Source organism: Apis florea, unplaced genomic scaffold, assembly GCF_048593485.1.
Source record: "Apis florea isolate Af1SG1 unplaced genomic scaffold, ASM4859348v1 contig_2293_pilon, whole genome shotgun sequence".
Classification (NCBI taxonomy): domain Eukaryota; kingdom Metazoa; phylum Arthropoda; class Insecta; order Hymenoptera; family Apidae; genus Apis; species Apis florea.
In genome coordinates, this window is record NW_028256554.1 from 2,862,402 (window position 1) to 2,879,259 (window position 16,858).

A 16,858-nucleotide genomic window follows, 5' to 3' on the forward strand; every position below is an offset into this window, starting at 1 on the left:
AGTTAAAACGATACATATATAATAAAAATAAAATTTGAAAAAAAAAAGATAAAATTATGAAAAATATAAAGTTATTAATTAAACCAATTTGATTTTTCATTATTAATAAATTATTATATTATTAAATTATTATTAAAAAATGACAAAAAATTTACATATACAAATATAATTTAAATTATATATGAAATTAGTTTAATTATTATATATAAAACCAGTATTATTGAAGATAATAACTTATTATTATATTTATATAGTATTTTCATATAGTATTTTTATAGTATTTTCATACATATATAGTTACATAAATTTAGTTTAGTGTACAGGTTACGAGAGATAATTAGTTATACTACGTTAAGATAATGTAGTTTAAATTCATATAGTATAATTCTAGATGATCATTTTAAAAATACGAATGATAATTTACTATGTGAAAAATATATGTATTCTATAGAGATAAATCTTATCTTAAATTAATGTCAATGACTGTGAGTTGTGAAATAATTTTCAGAATTTAACAGAAAAATATTTTTCATTGTTATTTTGTAAAGTTTTACTTTTAAAATTAAATATGTTGCGATTTGCAAGCCGAAAATTATGTTCAGCTCAAGTGTTTAATAAAACTTTAAAATTGAGTAGTAAACAAACAAGAAATTTAAATCTACTTGAATATCAGAGCAAAGAACTTTTAAGAGATTGTGGAGTTTCTGTACAAAATTTTGCTATTGTAGATGATTTAAATAAAGCAAATTCTGCTTTACAAAATTTACGTTAGTATTTTTTTTAACTTTTTGCATTTAATTAATTTATCATTTATTTAACATTAATAAATTATAAGAAATATAAAGTTGATTCTTTATAATATATATTTTAGTTTAAAGTTTTTAAAATTTTATTATTATTTCATATTGTGTAATGTTATATATATATATATATATTAATACTTACATTTATTTTATAACATTTATTTTATAAAAATATTTTATAAAAATACTAATTTTATTTATTTTTATAGATGCAAATGAATATGTTATAAAAGCTCAAGTATTAGCTGGTGGTCGTGGAAAAGGGTGGTTTGATAATGGTTTCAAAGGAGGTGTACATCTTACAAAGGAGTAAATATAGATATTATAATATATAACATAACAATATATATTTTAATGTTAAATATTTCTTTATAGCCGTAAAGCTGTTATAGATGTAGTGAAAAATATGTTGGGTCATCGTCTTTTTACAAAACAGACTTCAGAAGATGGTATATTAGTACAAAAGATTATGATAGCAGAGTCTGTAAATATTGCACGTGAAACATATATTTGTATTATTATGGATAGACAACACAATGGTCCTGTATTAATAGCTTCACCAGCAGGTGGTGTGGATATTGAAACAGTTGCTGAAAAAAATCCAGAATTAATAAAAACAATACCTCTTGATATATATTATGGAATTGACGATGAAATCGCTAAAGATGTTAGCATATTTCTTGGTTTTATGGATCCAACAGTACAACAGAAGGCAATATATGAATTAAAAAATTTGTGGAAACTATTTGTAGATATTGATGCCTTACAAGTTGAAATTAATCCATTGGTTGTAACTACAGATAACCAAGTTATAGCAGTAGATGCAAAAATATCATTTGATGATAATGCTCAATTTAGACAACAAGATTTATTTGCTTTAGAGGATAATGATACAAAAGATCCTAGAGAAGCAGATGCATTACGGTTCGATTTGAATTATATTGGTATGGATGGCAATATAGGATGTTTAGGTATGTTAGATGTTTATATATATTTATAATATAATGTTGATAATACTTATAAGAAATACTTATTATAAGAAAGGAATAATTTTATGATAATTTTATATTATCTAATTTAAAATCTTTAAAAATTTATATAAAGTATGAACAATGAACAAAAAATTATTGTTGACTTTAACTAATATATAATTTAAAATTATATTTAGTCAATGGTGCTGGTTTAGCTATGGCTACAATGGATATAATTAAATTGAATGGTGGATCACCAGCAAATTTTTTGGATGTGGGTGGAAGTGTTAAAGAGGATCAAGTTTATCAAGCATTTAGAATTCTTAGTGAAGGTACGTACTCTAATAGAAATTGAGATTGTTTTTCTTAATATATTTATATTCTCTATATTATATTTTTGTACAATTTAATATTTCTATTTTAGTACAAAGATAAATTAAAAATATAGAATAAAATTTTTTTATTTTTTAAAAATTTATTAAATTCCGACTGCTAATTTTTTTATTTTCTTTGTTATTATTATCTATGTTGTAATAAAATGTTTGAAAAAATTTTGTTTAAATTGATATAATAATTGATAAAATGTATATAAGTTCATTAATAATAGTATTAAATATTATTTTCTTAAATATAAAATAATTTTGAATATTTTGTTTGATATCTCTAGATCCAAAAGTAAAAGTTATTCTTGTAAATGTATTTGGAGGTATTGTAAATTGTGCTACAATAGCAAAAGGAATTATTGCAGCATCTCATAATTTACGGCTCAAAATTCCACTTGTCATTAGACTAGAAGGTAATTATTTTTTCGTTATTTATTTTATAATTTTATTTTAGTAATTATATAGAATATTATTACAATTATATAAGAATATTATTTATTTATTTATTTATTTTATATATTTTTTGTTTTTATATATTTTATATATTTTTCTATAATTTAAAAATTAAATATTATTATTATATAATTTAATAACAATTCCTTTGTTGTTTTTAAAATAGGTACTAACGTAACAGAAGCAAAGAAACTTCTTGCAGAGAGTAATTTATCAATTATAACAGCTAATGATTTAGACGAAGCTGCAAAAAAAGCAGTTACTTTTGTGAAAACATAAGTTTATCAAGTTCTTCTGAATTAAGTTTTTTTAAGACTGGAAAACTTTGATTTAAAAATATTTATAGATGATATTAAAATATTTCAAAGATTAATTTTTTTTTATTTCGTTTTAATATTGTTAATTTTAGTTTATTATTTGTAGATTATTTGTTAATTATCTTTTGGTTGTATCTTTTTTTATATGCTTTCAAAGTGATAATCCTTATATGAAATTCATTGTATTAGTGATTTAATTAAATATTTTGTTAATATTAGTAAACATTATTTTCTCCTTATTATTATATTCCATTCTTTCTATTACGTTTTCATAAGTAATAGTCTATAGATATAAATTATTAATTGTATGTTTTTTTTATATTTTAAATAAACAAATGGAATATCTTTATATATTATAATTATTTAAGGAATAAAATATGGATAACAGAAATGGAATTAGAAAGAAAAACGATAATAAGAGAAACAGATAGATCGGTATATATGTGTATACATATACAATATATATATATATATATATGTATGTATGTATGTATGTATGTATGTATGTATATATATATATATATATATATATAGAGTTTGCTCGTTAGAGTGGGAGGGTGTTGAAGACGAGGGGATAGCTATTCTCGGAGTTCGTTCGGTATATTTTCCCTCTCTTCCAAATTCGGCGGCGGTAAAACGTCAGTAAACCTTTCTAAATCGCATTGAACAGTACAAAGTATTTCTTCTCTTTCTTATATCGTTTGAATTTGAATTGTTTTGTATGCTTAAGGTGTATCAAAAGTATGAAAGTGTGAATCACATTTGAAAAAGGATTGTTAGTGTGAATATATATATTTATATATACGTATACTTTACTGATAATTCCACTTTATTCTATATATAAAGTAGTATATAAAATATTTGTATAGCAATGTTTATCGCTTAAAAAAAATATAATCAACGAATTCTATTCTTTATTTTATATATACAAAACGGGTTAGTATAATAATCATAATCGGTTGGAATGTGATTTTATGTAAAGAAATAAGAAAAATTTGATTTTTTAATTCGAAACTTCATTTTTGAGAAAATCAATTTTGAAAATCGATAAATAATCAAAAATGCGAATGATTGACAAGTATGAATTTGTTATAATATGATTTATGATTTTTAATATTGAAAATGATATGATTCAAATAATAGATAAATCTTTTCAAAATATTTTTTTAATTTAAAAAATATTTTTTTTATTAATATAGTTTATTTATTTATTTTTTCTTATCATATTATAACTATTGTTGATATGTTGACATTTTCAATAATATTTATCTTTTTTAAAAATTTCTATTTATCAGGAATTCTATAATTTCTCAATCTGACGATGTACCGTCACGTGTATTATCAATCTATATCATTTGATATATCTATTGATTAACTAACTTTAAATGATATTAATTTACTTATAATTCGAATAATTATACGAAATGATATATACGCTTCATCGGTTTAACAATTGAGAATTAATATGTCATCAATGTGTACGATAATTTTTAAATCGATTGATGAGTAGTAAGACAATAGATATTGAAAAATAAAATTTATAGATGATTGATTCAATTTAAATCAAAAATGAAATCAAATAATATAATTATAAACGTTTATATAAATATATAGTTTATTATAAACGTTTTTCTACTATATTTTTTTTCCATCTGTTGAGTCAAATTTCATGTAATACAATATTTTTTAATGACAAAATTTCTTTTGCATACAAGATTAGACCTTGAAAAAAAAGCACATACATGTATCTATTCTAAAAATACTTTGGCTTTAATGTACATCGTGATTTAAAATATAGAATTGATTAATTTCCTATTATGTACATTTATATACAATTATTTATCTAATGATATTACATAATCTATTTAATTTATCAATATATATATTGATGGATTTTCATTATAGATATTTTACTATTAAAATTATATTTATCGCCGAAATTAAAATTCAAGTATATAATGACTACATATATACTTAATTCTTTACGAGTTTTATTCTATGGAATATTTGTTCTGATTGTTCGCTAATATTTTGAATATGTGCATTATCCAAATCGATAAAACTTAATTTGATAAATAATTTATTCATATCTTTTTCATTCATAATTGTATTTCTGCTTATCAATCTTTGTCTCTTCTATCTTCACGATTCCATTTTTTTCTCGATTTAGGTAAAATATTTTTTCACCTATCTTAAAATATATTACAATTATAGTGATAGTGAATCAGATAGTGACGTGGTTAACACCGATCAAGTGTCTTACGTGTACATCGAAGAATTGATTCATCTGGATTTTATTTGGATTCTGGTTTTCGAGGCATTCAGAGTAAAAATGTTGCAAACGTAAGTTTTTACAATTTTATAGCCAGATGGGCTCTATTTTATAAATTTCCTTAATTTTTTTATATCCTAAGTATCAAAGTTTTGATATTTTGATAGTTGCCGTGAAATAAAAATATTCGAAATAAATACAAATTTTTGTTGAATCTCAAATATTTGTTATATATTATAATGAATAAATTTTCCGTTTTCAAAATGTTACAAAAAACTACTTTGTCCATCGTAAATTTGTTTCAAACAACTAGATGATTGTCATATTTATATAAACAATTCCGTCATTAACGATGAGTCAGAGTTACAACTTGCATAGGGTCACTTGTCAGACATAGAAACGCGAGAGTTAAATATGGATCAAGCGTAAGCGTTTTGTCTTTGCTGATAAATATTGTGAATATTGCATGATCGATGCCGTCTAATCTCTTTCTTTTTTTTCAAGGATCGTGTAATAATGATAATCATTAGACAATGATTATTTATTTACACTCGATTTTGATTTAATACTTGACTTTAATCCATGATTTCATTTTGACTCTGTGATTGCGCTCCAAAGCTTTAAAAGCTTTTGCCTTCTGTGCAGAGATTTTTTTAATAATTTTCCATTGATCTTTCATTGCTCTCTCAATACAATATTTTCTGGTAAGGGATTCTAATTGAAGTGGTTCCCTGTAAATTCAGGGAAAAATTCAATATATATATTAGTTGGGTTCTAAGATTCCAAGATTTATAACGCAATGTTATTAAAGTAAATACAAATCGATCATGATCGATTATGATCGATTAATTATATTCATTGTTTACCTTGTTAAATTACACAAATCTTATAAAATCTTATAAAATCCATCATATAATTATTTACGAATATTTATAAATAATTATTTACATAATAAACTTGTATTTTATATTTTTAGGATATTTCTTCTACGCATTCTTGCAACCAAATTTTTTTTGATAAAAGGATTAGAAAAAAGAGTGCGATAATAATTTTTTGCAATATCATATGCAATAGTATTTCGGAAGATGTTCAGTTGCCAGATTTCGAAACTTTCTACGTTATTATTTCTATCATTATAGAATTAGTTGCAGCACGCGGTTGCTTGTCACAATGAAATATGTATTGAGTGGAATGAGTCAACCAAAAATGAGAAAATGAGATGTTTGTCTACATATTTTCTTCTTTTATCTCTTTATTAAATCTCTTTCATCTTTACTTTCAATACTTTCAGCAATTTCTATTTTTAAAAGTTCAAATGTTAATTACATTGGATGCTATTAATTAATTACACCGAATTTTAAAAATATAACTTTCGTAATGTTTATATCATGTCATTATTGCAACAAATATGTGATCCGTATACAGTATCTATAAATCTATATTTCATAATTCCATGATCTAATGTTTTCAATAATTTCTATGTAATAAACACATTTAATTTTAAACGAATCGTATTATGTAATTCGTTCTTTTTATATCAGTGATAAAAAAAATAAAGCGTAATAAATTAGTAATTCTAAAGAGCAAAAAGAAAATTGTTAAAATCGATTTTGCAATTGAAAATAATTTATCAACATTTATTTTAAAACGATCAACTTAATTCTTGTTTGTAAGTTGGAAAGGAACGTAAGATTTGTGGCTAAAACTGGAATCTTTTCGGAAAAGGAAGAAGAAGGTGACTATTCCATGAAAGGAATCCATGCTGCGATACTTACTATATCGGATGTTATTCATTGCCTACGTAATATCAAGTATTCTTTTTAAAATTATTACTCAGTTATGGATATGACGTGTGTAGATATATTTGTATACATCAATACAATATATCAAATTATTTAATAATCTCTTTTGTTTGTTTTTATGATTTTTCAATAATTATAAATTATTGGATGGATAATATCGTGATTTGCTTTTTCTTTCATTCACCTCTCATTGATCATCTTGCTAATGAAACATTGAGGGAAAAGAAATCATTGATATATTATTATCAACTTTTTATTCTTTCTTTGATTAAAATTGTTTCATGTTAAATGACAATAATATCTTATTTTCTCGAATTGAAATTGATAATTAATTATCTTGAAAAATTTTTAGAAAAACAAAATATCAAGATGACAAGAAATCAATTATGATTTTATCTATGTTTAAAAATATCTACAAATATAATATATACAAATAAAATATATTAGAAGATAAAAATATATATGTATATAATGCATTATATCTGATAATGAAAATCGTTTATTCTGGAAGGAAAAAAACGACACGTAGAAAAAAATTTTATCTTCAATTTATTTTTCCAAAGAGGAAAATTGGTATTAAAAATATTTCTCTGTCGTTTCAAGTAATAAGCAAAAATAACGCTTACAAAAGTCGCGTAATTGCAAGAAAAATCATAACACGGTGTTCGATAGTTTCTTCACTGTTGCATCGCCTAGCATTTTTGCCGGCATGTATCACCATGCATACTGAAATACAATATATATATATATAATTTGACCACAAAATTATCCGATCACGTCACAGATACCGATGCACTTTATATTAAATTATATTTAAAAAAAAAACGAGAACATTCAATATAAATGCAATATAAATATATCCAATTATTTATTATATATCCAAATATTTATTATTTTATTCTTCGATAATTTGAAAATAAAATGCAATTATTATAGTTTTTTTTTTTTTGAAATCAATTATTTATATATTTAATTTTACGCAAATTGGATCAAATACCTAATGTGGATACTTTTGTGACCATCTTCAACGTAAGAAACACACACATACGTACACGCGCGCGCACATACACACACACACACACACACACAAGAGAAGATAAAGTAGAAAGAGAAAAGTAACAAACTCGGGTAGGAGAGGGGAGGACATTGAGCAGGAACGTGTGAACGCACACAAGGTAAATACCACCACCATAGCGCTCACCTTTACCAATGTCGTGTCCCGTAGGAGCGAGCCGGCCGATAAAATGTGCGAGAACGATAAGTCAGTCAAGTGCGAGAACGCAGAGGAAGAGGACGACGACATGTACGAACAAGATTTGCTCGAGGATGCCCAATGGAAACGGACGCAGCAGAACACGTTCACGAGATGGGCGAACGAGAAGCTGAAAACGGTGAACAGACAGATCGATGATTTGGAATGTGATTTGTCCGATGGCCTTCTACTCATCAGTTTGATCGAGGTGCTCGCGCAGAAGAAGCTACCGAAGCACAGTCAAAAACCAGTGTTTAGATCACAGAAGTTGGAGAATGTGTCTGTGGCTTTGAAGTTTTTGGACGACGAGGGAATAAGGATCGTTAATATCGGTGAGTGACCAATCGTATCTTTCTTTTCATTCTCTTTAATTCTCGTCCTCGTTTCGTTTCGTTCCTCGTTTTCGCGGTTAAAATCTATTCGTTCGAATCGCTACCGCCATAAAAACTCTATCTCTTTTCTCCCTTCTACCTTCTCTTTGGAGGAACGAGGGAACGAAAAGAAACAAAATGAGAAGTAGAGAAAGAGAGGGGAAAGAAAAAAATAAGAAAGAGGGCCAAGACGTTTCTTAGAAATTTAGTTATAAAGTGAAATTCGAGGTGGATGTCGACTTCTTTTCTTTTTTCATAAGTGTGCATACATTTTAGTTATGTTATTTGGACGTGCAAAATACACGCGTTTTAGTTGTTAAATTAATACGTTTATTGACTCGTATCAAAGTATTAAGTATTGTTTGTTTTGTTCAACATAAATATTTCATTGACATTGAATGTTTAATAGAAAAAACGTATTGGATAATTTAATTTGTTTTGACCACAATTATGTTTATATTGTAAAAATATGCTTCTCTATTATTTCATTATTGTAATTTATCACCTTAGTTCCGCGCAATTGTTAATACTGTTTATAAACACGCTATTACGTGAGATTTGCTTGGAGTATAGCTTAAAATATCACTTATTGTCGATCATTATCGACGAGACGAGAAAGTGAAATTATTAAATTTAGCAGGCAATTACGAGGTTCGAGTTAATTGTAAAAAGAAAAAAAAATGTTGTCTTTGAGAGAAAAATTAGATAATCAAAAAATTTTAAAAGTTTCTCAGAGCAATCTTGTTTTTGGTAAAAAACAGATTTAAAAGACGATGAAATCAATTTCCATGCCATCAATTTATTAATTGCTGAATCTGTTTTGCTTCGGTTAATCCTATTATCAAAAAATTCATGAGTTAGTTCATGAGTTCATGAGCATAATTTTAATCAAATAAGATTGTTTGTTATTTTATATCAATCATAAGCTAAATAAAGTACTTAAATCATGTGAAGATAATGGATTGTGTGATAGTATTGTTATTGTAATCTATATAAATATTTCAAACGTTGCAACATGCATTGTAAATTATTGGATCTTTAATTCAGTTATAATATAATTTATTTAGTTAAAAAAATTTAGTTAAAAAATTAGGAATATCGTATTATATCATTTCATGTAATCAAAAGAAAAACTTATTATAATAATAATATAGTATAATATAGTATATAATACAGTATAATATAGTATAATAATAATAATTAAGAGATTTGTTTTATATAATATTTTGACTTAAAAAAAAATTAATTTTATCATATTTATACTTTAATAGCTTTTCAATTCAAAAAATGATTATTACAAATTTTACTTTTAAAATTACTCCTATTCTGATAATTACTTATAAATTTATATAGTTTAATTATAAATTGTATTGTAAAATGTGTATTTTGAAAAAAAGAAAATGATATTTTTGTACAATAAAGTATATACTTATCTACATATTTTATAATGATATAATCTTTATTTGTAAAATGATTATAAATATAAAATAATTCAACAATTTATATTTATGTTTAATTACAATTATCAATTATCAATATTCACAAATTTTTCTAATTTTATTTTTTTGTAATTATATTCCAAGAAAAAAGATATGATTTTTCAGTTGAACGAGTCATCATACAGCTATTTTTTGAAAGGAATATAAATCTTGAGGATGAACTGATAATTAGTATAATTAGGCATACTTTTATCATTTTTTAAAATTTTATTTGACATAACTATCATGTTAAAAGTTCTTATATTTTAGCAAGTAACGATTAACCCATAATGAGAAAAAATATTTTTAAAAGTACTTTTACATGATTGATGGTTCACAGTGATAAGATGAAGAGAATGCATTCTTGAATGACGAATATGAAATTGAAAATGTGTATCTGTCAAATAAAATCGAAAGGATTTAAATAGATGATAATCGAATAAAACCAGGTTACAGAAATGATATAATTAATAATAAAATTTTATGATATAATGTAATGTAGTAAATATTAAGTTATAAATCAAGCCATATTAGTATCTTAAATAATGTAAACTAATTTAATTCAAAATCTATTAATAATTGTTCTCATAAATATTTTTGAAATCCTGAGAGAGAGAGAGAGAGAGAGAGAGAGAGAGAGAGAGAGAGAGAGAGAGAGAGAAAGTAGGCATGCAGACAGGCAGTCGTAGATGAGGTGAAGGTCATATTTGCTCAGATACAAAGCGGGACGTCATCCTCGGTTTCGTTTTACCTACCAAAATTATTCTTTTGATAAGATACTCTTCTCTTAAAATGGAAAAAAATTTAATGAACGAAAATTTTTTGAACGTTATAAATTATGTTATATAAATTATGTAATATAAAATAAATAATTAACATTTTTATATTATTTTATAAATTCTTTTATTTGCATTTATAGATGTATTAATCCATTGAAAAGTTCACAATACATATTTTCAAATTATCTCTTAAAAATGATAAGTGATAAATAGTATATTTTTTTTTCCATTTTAGACGTAATTTATCAAACGTTTTCAATACATCTGATTATCACGGTAATGTTTTATTCCATACATGTTGTATATCCATAATGAAATTATTTTAATTAAATTTATTTATTATTTAATGTCAATGCTTTCATTCATTCATAGAAGAAAATTTATAAAAATAATCTTATAACAATCGTTGGTATCTTCTGCATGAATTATTTAAAAAAAAAATTTGGCAAATCACATATATATATATATATATATATTTTTTTTTAATATAAAAATCCAAGAAAATTGATCATTTGAACGTGTCGAGTTGTCGATCGCACTCCTTCTCGAGCGCCCATGACGTTTTCCTCGACCGTATTCCACTGCGAGTTTAGACGATGACGTCACTGATGGCTAACCGGTTACGTCATTGAATTCAACGTGCATTAGGTGCCCGTGCAGGAGATAATTTCCAACTGTATCATCGATCATGCTCACTGTATTTTTTTTTTTTTCAAGTTTTTAAAGACGAATGTCAAGGAGTGAATTAAATAACATTTGTTGTTGTTTGTCACGATTGTAAAAATTAATAATAACGTATTTATTTATATTAGAATTAGATTTCTTGTATTATCAATTCATTTACAATTGAAATGGAGATATTATAAGTAGATAGTATAACTGTATACAAATTTTTTTCTTTTTCTGTGATTTATCATTAGGTGATTCCAACATATTATACGTATATGGATCTAAATTGCTCTTAATATAATTTCGCTCACACAAATGTATTCATTATTATACCGGATCTGTGTAAATAGCACCGTAACGTGAGATATTCCATTGTGTACAATATGAATAGAATTTTTTCCGAAATTGAAGTCTATTGTGTACGATGTACATATAATTTTCACTTTTATTTTATTCGATTATAATTCGTAATTATTTTCTGCTTTATTCTAATTTGATTAATTTTTGTCGTTCATCTTCAAAATATTACATTACGCGTAAGTGTAATGTTTCATTAATTTAAGAAAGGAAAAATGATATACTATATTTCACATTTGAAGATGTCAAGAAGAATTGTTGTCTAATTTTAATCGAACTAACAATGCTGCGAATGTGTTTTACTAAAAATAAATTTGTCAGATACCCGCGTTAAACGCGGGTTAGAGTGAAGTTGCCAAATTTGATTAAAGCGAATGCAATTGCCGTGAATTAAATCAAATCTGACCGCGGTTATTTGATATCTAATAATATCATTGGTAAGGAGTTATAATTACCCAAAATACTCGGGTGAATCGTTTTTACGCTTTATAACTAGTCTTTCTTTTTTCGCGTTTCATCAACTGGACGGGGAAAATAAAATTAAAATGCTAAAAATATAATCATAATCTGATTTTATATCTAAGTCTAATTGAAAAATTCGTTCATGCTATAAAATCCGTTCATTACGTGTTGATTATAATAAGAGCGCGATTCGCAAGTTGGAAGATGGTTCAGGGTCGAGTTGCTTATTATGTTGCACTATGTTCGAGTATATGATAAACATTGAGATGATTCATCGTTGATGATAAAATTGAAATACGATTAAGAGAATTTTCGAATGAAGTAACCATAAATATTGATTACGTGTAACGCTCTATTACGATATAATTATATATTATAGACGCTAAGTAACAAGCTTCGAGCTTTGATTTATGATCAAGTAATAGAGTTGCACTCTTCATCTATGATTAATCAACTGAATAACTTTCATATATATATATATAATATTTGAAACAATGCAATGAAATTTTCATTTCAATGTTTCCTGAGTATCTTTTTTTGAATTAAAAAATTACTATAAGATTCTTTATGCGAATACATTTACGTGTTTTATATATATCTATATATAAAATTATAAAATGAATAATTTCATGTAAATGTACTTTTCATTATCAATTCTCAGTTTTTTTCTTCATTCACGTTAAACTTAATTTATTTTTTTCGCGGAATGAGCGTTGATTCATTTCTACGTGTAAGCGTTATTTCTCAGCCATTATATCACTATATACAGTTATTCCATAAATGCAAGAATTACGTATGCATATTTCAGATTATAATATTTTGCAAAAAAAAAAAAAAATAACAACTTGCAATCTTTTTCTTCTTCTTCTTCGTTCACCTTCGAATTCTCGCTCACTTTTCAAATCAAACTCATCTCTCTTCCGTAAAATAATTTTACAGATTCGTCGGACATCGTCGATTCGAAACTAAAGTTAATTCTGGGTCTAATATGGACGTTAATTTTACACTATTCGATATCGATGCCTCTGTGGAATGGGGAGGAGGTGTCTCAGTCCGAGGGGCCGAAGCAAAGGTTAATCAGTTGGATAAAGAGTAAAGTTCCAGAATTACAGATCAATAATTTTACCACCGATTGGAACGATGGCCGTGCAATCGGTGCTTTGGTCGACGGAGTCGCATCTGGCCTCTGCCCCGATTGGCCGAATTGGAATAAAGCTGATGCAATTCAAAATGCGTCGGAAGCAATGCAATTGGCCGATGATTGGTTGAATATACCTCAGGTAAACGATAATTAACAATTATTCTATTACAAAATTACGAAATGTTGCGCAGAGAAAAAGTATGAATCGAAGGAGTCGAGGAGAGGATCCTTTTTTTTTTTTTTTACCCTTTTCTCTTTGATTTTATCTGATCCTTCATTTTCATTTTCAGCTTATCAAACCAGAGGAAATGGTTAATCCGAATATAGACGAAATGTCGATGATGACGTATCTTAGTCAATACCCCAACGCAAAATTGAAGCCGGGGGCACCTCTTCGACCACGTGCCAATAGGAACAGGTATGCGAATTGATCGATTAATTTTTAACTTGGATAATTTTCAACGAAAAAAATCGAGATAAGTCAAAGAACAATTCGTAGATAGAATTTTCGTTGAAAAATGGGAGAAATTGACGTATGATTAATAAATCTATTTTGTTTTCCGATTCCAGTATCCCGCCACCGCGGTAAGTTGCGTAGATATCGTGTTTTCACGTTCATTCTTTTTTTTCTCTTTTTAATAGCTGTTTACACTTTTGTCACATAATTAATAATTACGCACAGTTTGATTACGCAATTAATTCCTAACTATTCGATTAAAATATTGTAATAATGTTCTTGTAGTTCTTACGCATTAGACAGTTATATTTTGTTGTTGTCCAATTTTGTTCTAATCAAACGCCTTAACTCGTTTTAGCAATAGAGAAAGAATCGAAGCAAGAATTTTTTTTCCTTTTATATTTATTAATTTACTATGGATAACGTAAATATGTGTTAAAAAATCTTTTCTTTTATACTTTCAACGTTATCTTTTTTCTCTTTTTTACAATGATTAAAAGAATGTTAGTATCTACTAGTATTGTTACGAGTACTCAACTCTGTAAAAATGTTCCTTTTTTTCATAAACAAAAATTACCGTAAAGAAGTATAAGAATTTGAAAGTTACAATAATAAATTTTTGTAATTGTACTTTATTAAATTGAATATAATTTTGCTCCGTAATCTACGTAATTTTTATGTTTCTTGCTTTATTTGAAATAGGAAGTAGTTTCGAGACAAAGTTGATATATTAATTTTTATTCATGGTGATATAATTTTTGGTTTAGAGTACGTGCTTACGGGCCTGGTATCGAACCAACCGGTCCAGTTATAGGAGCACCGGCTAACTTTACCGTCGAAACGTTTTCTGCTGGTAAAGGGGATGTTGACGTCATCGTAGAAGATCCCGAGGGAAACAGAATACCGGTAAGAATATAATTTGTTATGATAGATGGCTCTACTGCTCGTCCAATCAATCGTGCACAAAAAATTGTTGATATTTTTTAATTATTTTATACTCTTTAAAAAATTGATCTGACATCCTATTATTATTCTTATTATTTATTTTTATTACGTTTTTTATTATGTTAACAAGCATGTATTCATCCACTTATCACGTATACGGTTATCGTAATATGGTTAACCACCATTCAGGAAATTGCTACGCTTGTTCATCAAATATAAACCAGGATGCAGATAGGACGTAATAGTTAATTTTATAATAACGTTTTTCACATTTCTTTCTTACTTGATTGTTGTTTCGATCGAATTCACGAAATTATATTAATGTTTAAAAAAAGAAATCACGTTTGAAAATCGAAAAATACGCGTGTATTTAATTGAAAACGTAACATCGTTTTGAAACGTTCAAAATGTAAACAATTAAAATCGTTCAAATTACAATTCTGGCACGTGTGATTTAATTGTCAAGGCAATCAATCACACGTTGGCACGTACACGCTTCTCTTCTACATAGAAGAAACCGCATTCGCATAAATTATTACCTAACTAACAACTAATTGTCACATTTTCAAATGCGTACGTGGCCAAAGGTGTGTGTTAATTCGTGTTTTTTTTTTTTTTTTTTTAATAAAATAATGTTTTTTCTTTTTCAAAGGTCGACGTTAGATTCAACAAGGACAAAAATCTCACCTATTCCGTGTCGTATACCCCGAAGAAGGAAGGGGCGCACACGATAAAAGTACTGTTCGCTGGAAGGGAAATACCGAAGAGTCCTTATACGGTGAACGTGGAGGCAAAGGGAGGGGATCCCGGTAAGGTTACAACAAGTGGGCCAGGATTACAGCCAGAAGGAGTTATGGCGAACAGACCGACTTACTTCGATATATTCACGAAGGCTGCTGGACGCGGTGTGCCGGAAGTTATTATCTTGAACGCGCAGGTAAAAACGATTAGATCCAGATAATAGAAAGAAGAGAAATGAGAATGTTTGAAAGCGTTGGAAATTGAAATTTTCAAAGGATTCGGAGGCGATCGTACCGGTGAGATTGCGTCAACCTTTACCAGAGGTGTGGGCATGCGAGTACACCGCCCCCAAGAAAGGCTCGTACTCCGTGAATGTGTTCTTTGCCGGGAAACCGATACCCGGAAGTCCATTCAACGTTAAGGTAGGCTCAGTCTCGGATACCAAAAAATGCAAAGCTTATGGACGAGGCTTGCTACCGAATGGGGTACGCGTTCAAGACGATGCAGATTTCGTTATCGTCACGAACGATGGCAGCGGGGACGACCTGCCCATAGTTAAAATAATCGGCCCAGGAGGAATTAATCAACCCGTACAGTGAGTCATTGTTCCCTCCTTCTTGGTTTTAAATATATGGCCATAATTGTTTAGCGTTTAGAGATAAAGGACGGCACGTTTCAGCATGACCAAAGTCGACCAGAAGACGTACAAGTGCAATTACGTGCCGAACAAGGAGGGGAGGTACGTGGTGATGATCACGTATGGCGGGAAGGAAATTTCCAAGTCGCCTTTCGAGGTGAACGTCGGCCCTTACAAGGACTCGTCGATCAGAGTTTGGGGCCCCGGCCTGCGCACGGGTATCGTCAACCACACGGCCAAATTTTTCATCGACGCGAAAAAGGAGAACGCCGGCCTCGGGTTCGCGATCGAGGGCCCCTCCGAGGCGAAAATATTTTGCCAAGACAACGGGAATGGAACCGGCGTTATATCGTATTTGCCAACCGCCCCTGGCCAGTACGCTGTTCGCATATCGTGCGACGGCGAGGACATCCCCAAGTCACCCTACATCGTCGACATTTTACCGAAAGGTGACTTCGATCCTGACAAGGTTCGATCTTACCGCTTTCTATTATTTAATAAGACATGTAATAAGAAAGGAGAAATAAATTTGAAATAATTTCAAATTCGTTAAACGAATTACATATAA

The 16,858-nt window shown here is 27.7% G+C and overlaps 2 protein-coding genes across 5 annotated transcripts in view; both read left to right on the plus strand.

The window, feature by feature from the left end:
- Positions 1 to 98: 98 nt before the first annotated feature.
- Positions 99 to 3,150, plus strand: LOC147658241 (succinate--CoA ligase [GDP-forming] subunit beta, mitochondrial-like). Its single transcript, XM_086903563.1, has 6 exons — positions 99 to 767; positions 1,013 to 1,112; positions 1,179 to 1,774; positions 1,972 to 2,106; positions 2,442 to 2,570; positions 2,777 to 3,150. Exons 1-6 carry the CDS (start codon positions 569 to 571, stop codon positions 2,887 to 2,889), a joined length of 1,272 nt encoding a protein of 423 aa, XP_086759689.1. The 5' UTR covers positions 99 to 568; the 3' UTR covers positions 2,890 to 3,150.
- A 425-nt stretch (positions 3,151 to 3,575) lies between these two features.
- Positions 3,576 to 16,858, plus strand: part of cher (filamin A protein cher) — a 36,757-nt gene continuing 23,474 nt past the window's right edge. For 2 of the 4 annotated variants that reach the window (XM_086903570.1, XM_086903572.1), the window contains exons 1-9: positions 3,576 to 3,863; positions 5,142 to 5,270; positions 8,227 to 8,585; positions 13,309 to 13,649; positions 13,801 to 13,928; positions 14,735 to 14,873; positions 15,565 to 15,849; positions 15,929 to 16,248; positions 16,333 to 16,759. In XM_086903570.1, coding sequence (XP_086759696.1) covers positions 5,260 to 5,270; positions 8,227 to 8,585; positions 13,309 to 13,649; positions 13,801 to 13,928; positions 14,735 to 14,873; positions 15,565 to 15,849; positions 15,929 to 16,248; positions 16,333 to 16,759 — 2,010 coding nt within the window. In that variant the 5' untranslated portion in view covers positions 3,576 to 3,863; positions 5,142 to 5,259. Of the gene's footprint in view, positions 3,864 to 5,141; positions 5,271 to 8,226; positions 8,586 to 13,308; positions 13,650 to 13,800; positions 13,929 to 14,080; positions 14,096 to 14,734; positions 14,874 to 15,564; positions 15,850 to 15,928; positions 16,249 to 16,332; positions 16,760 to 16,858 lie in introns of all 4 variants that reach the window. The other 2 variants (XM_012487925.3, XM_086903571.1) reach the window with 2 other exon arrangements.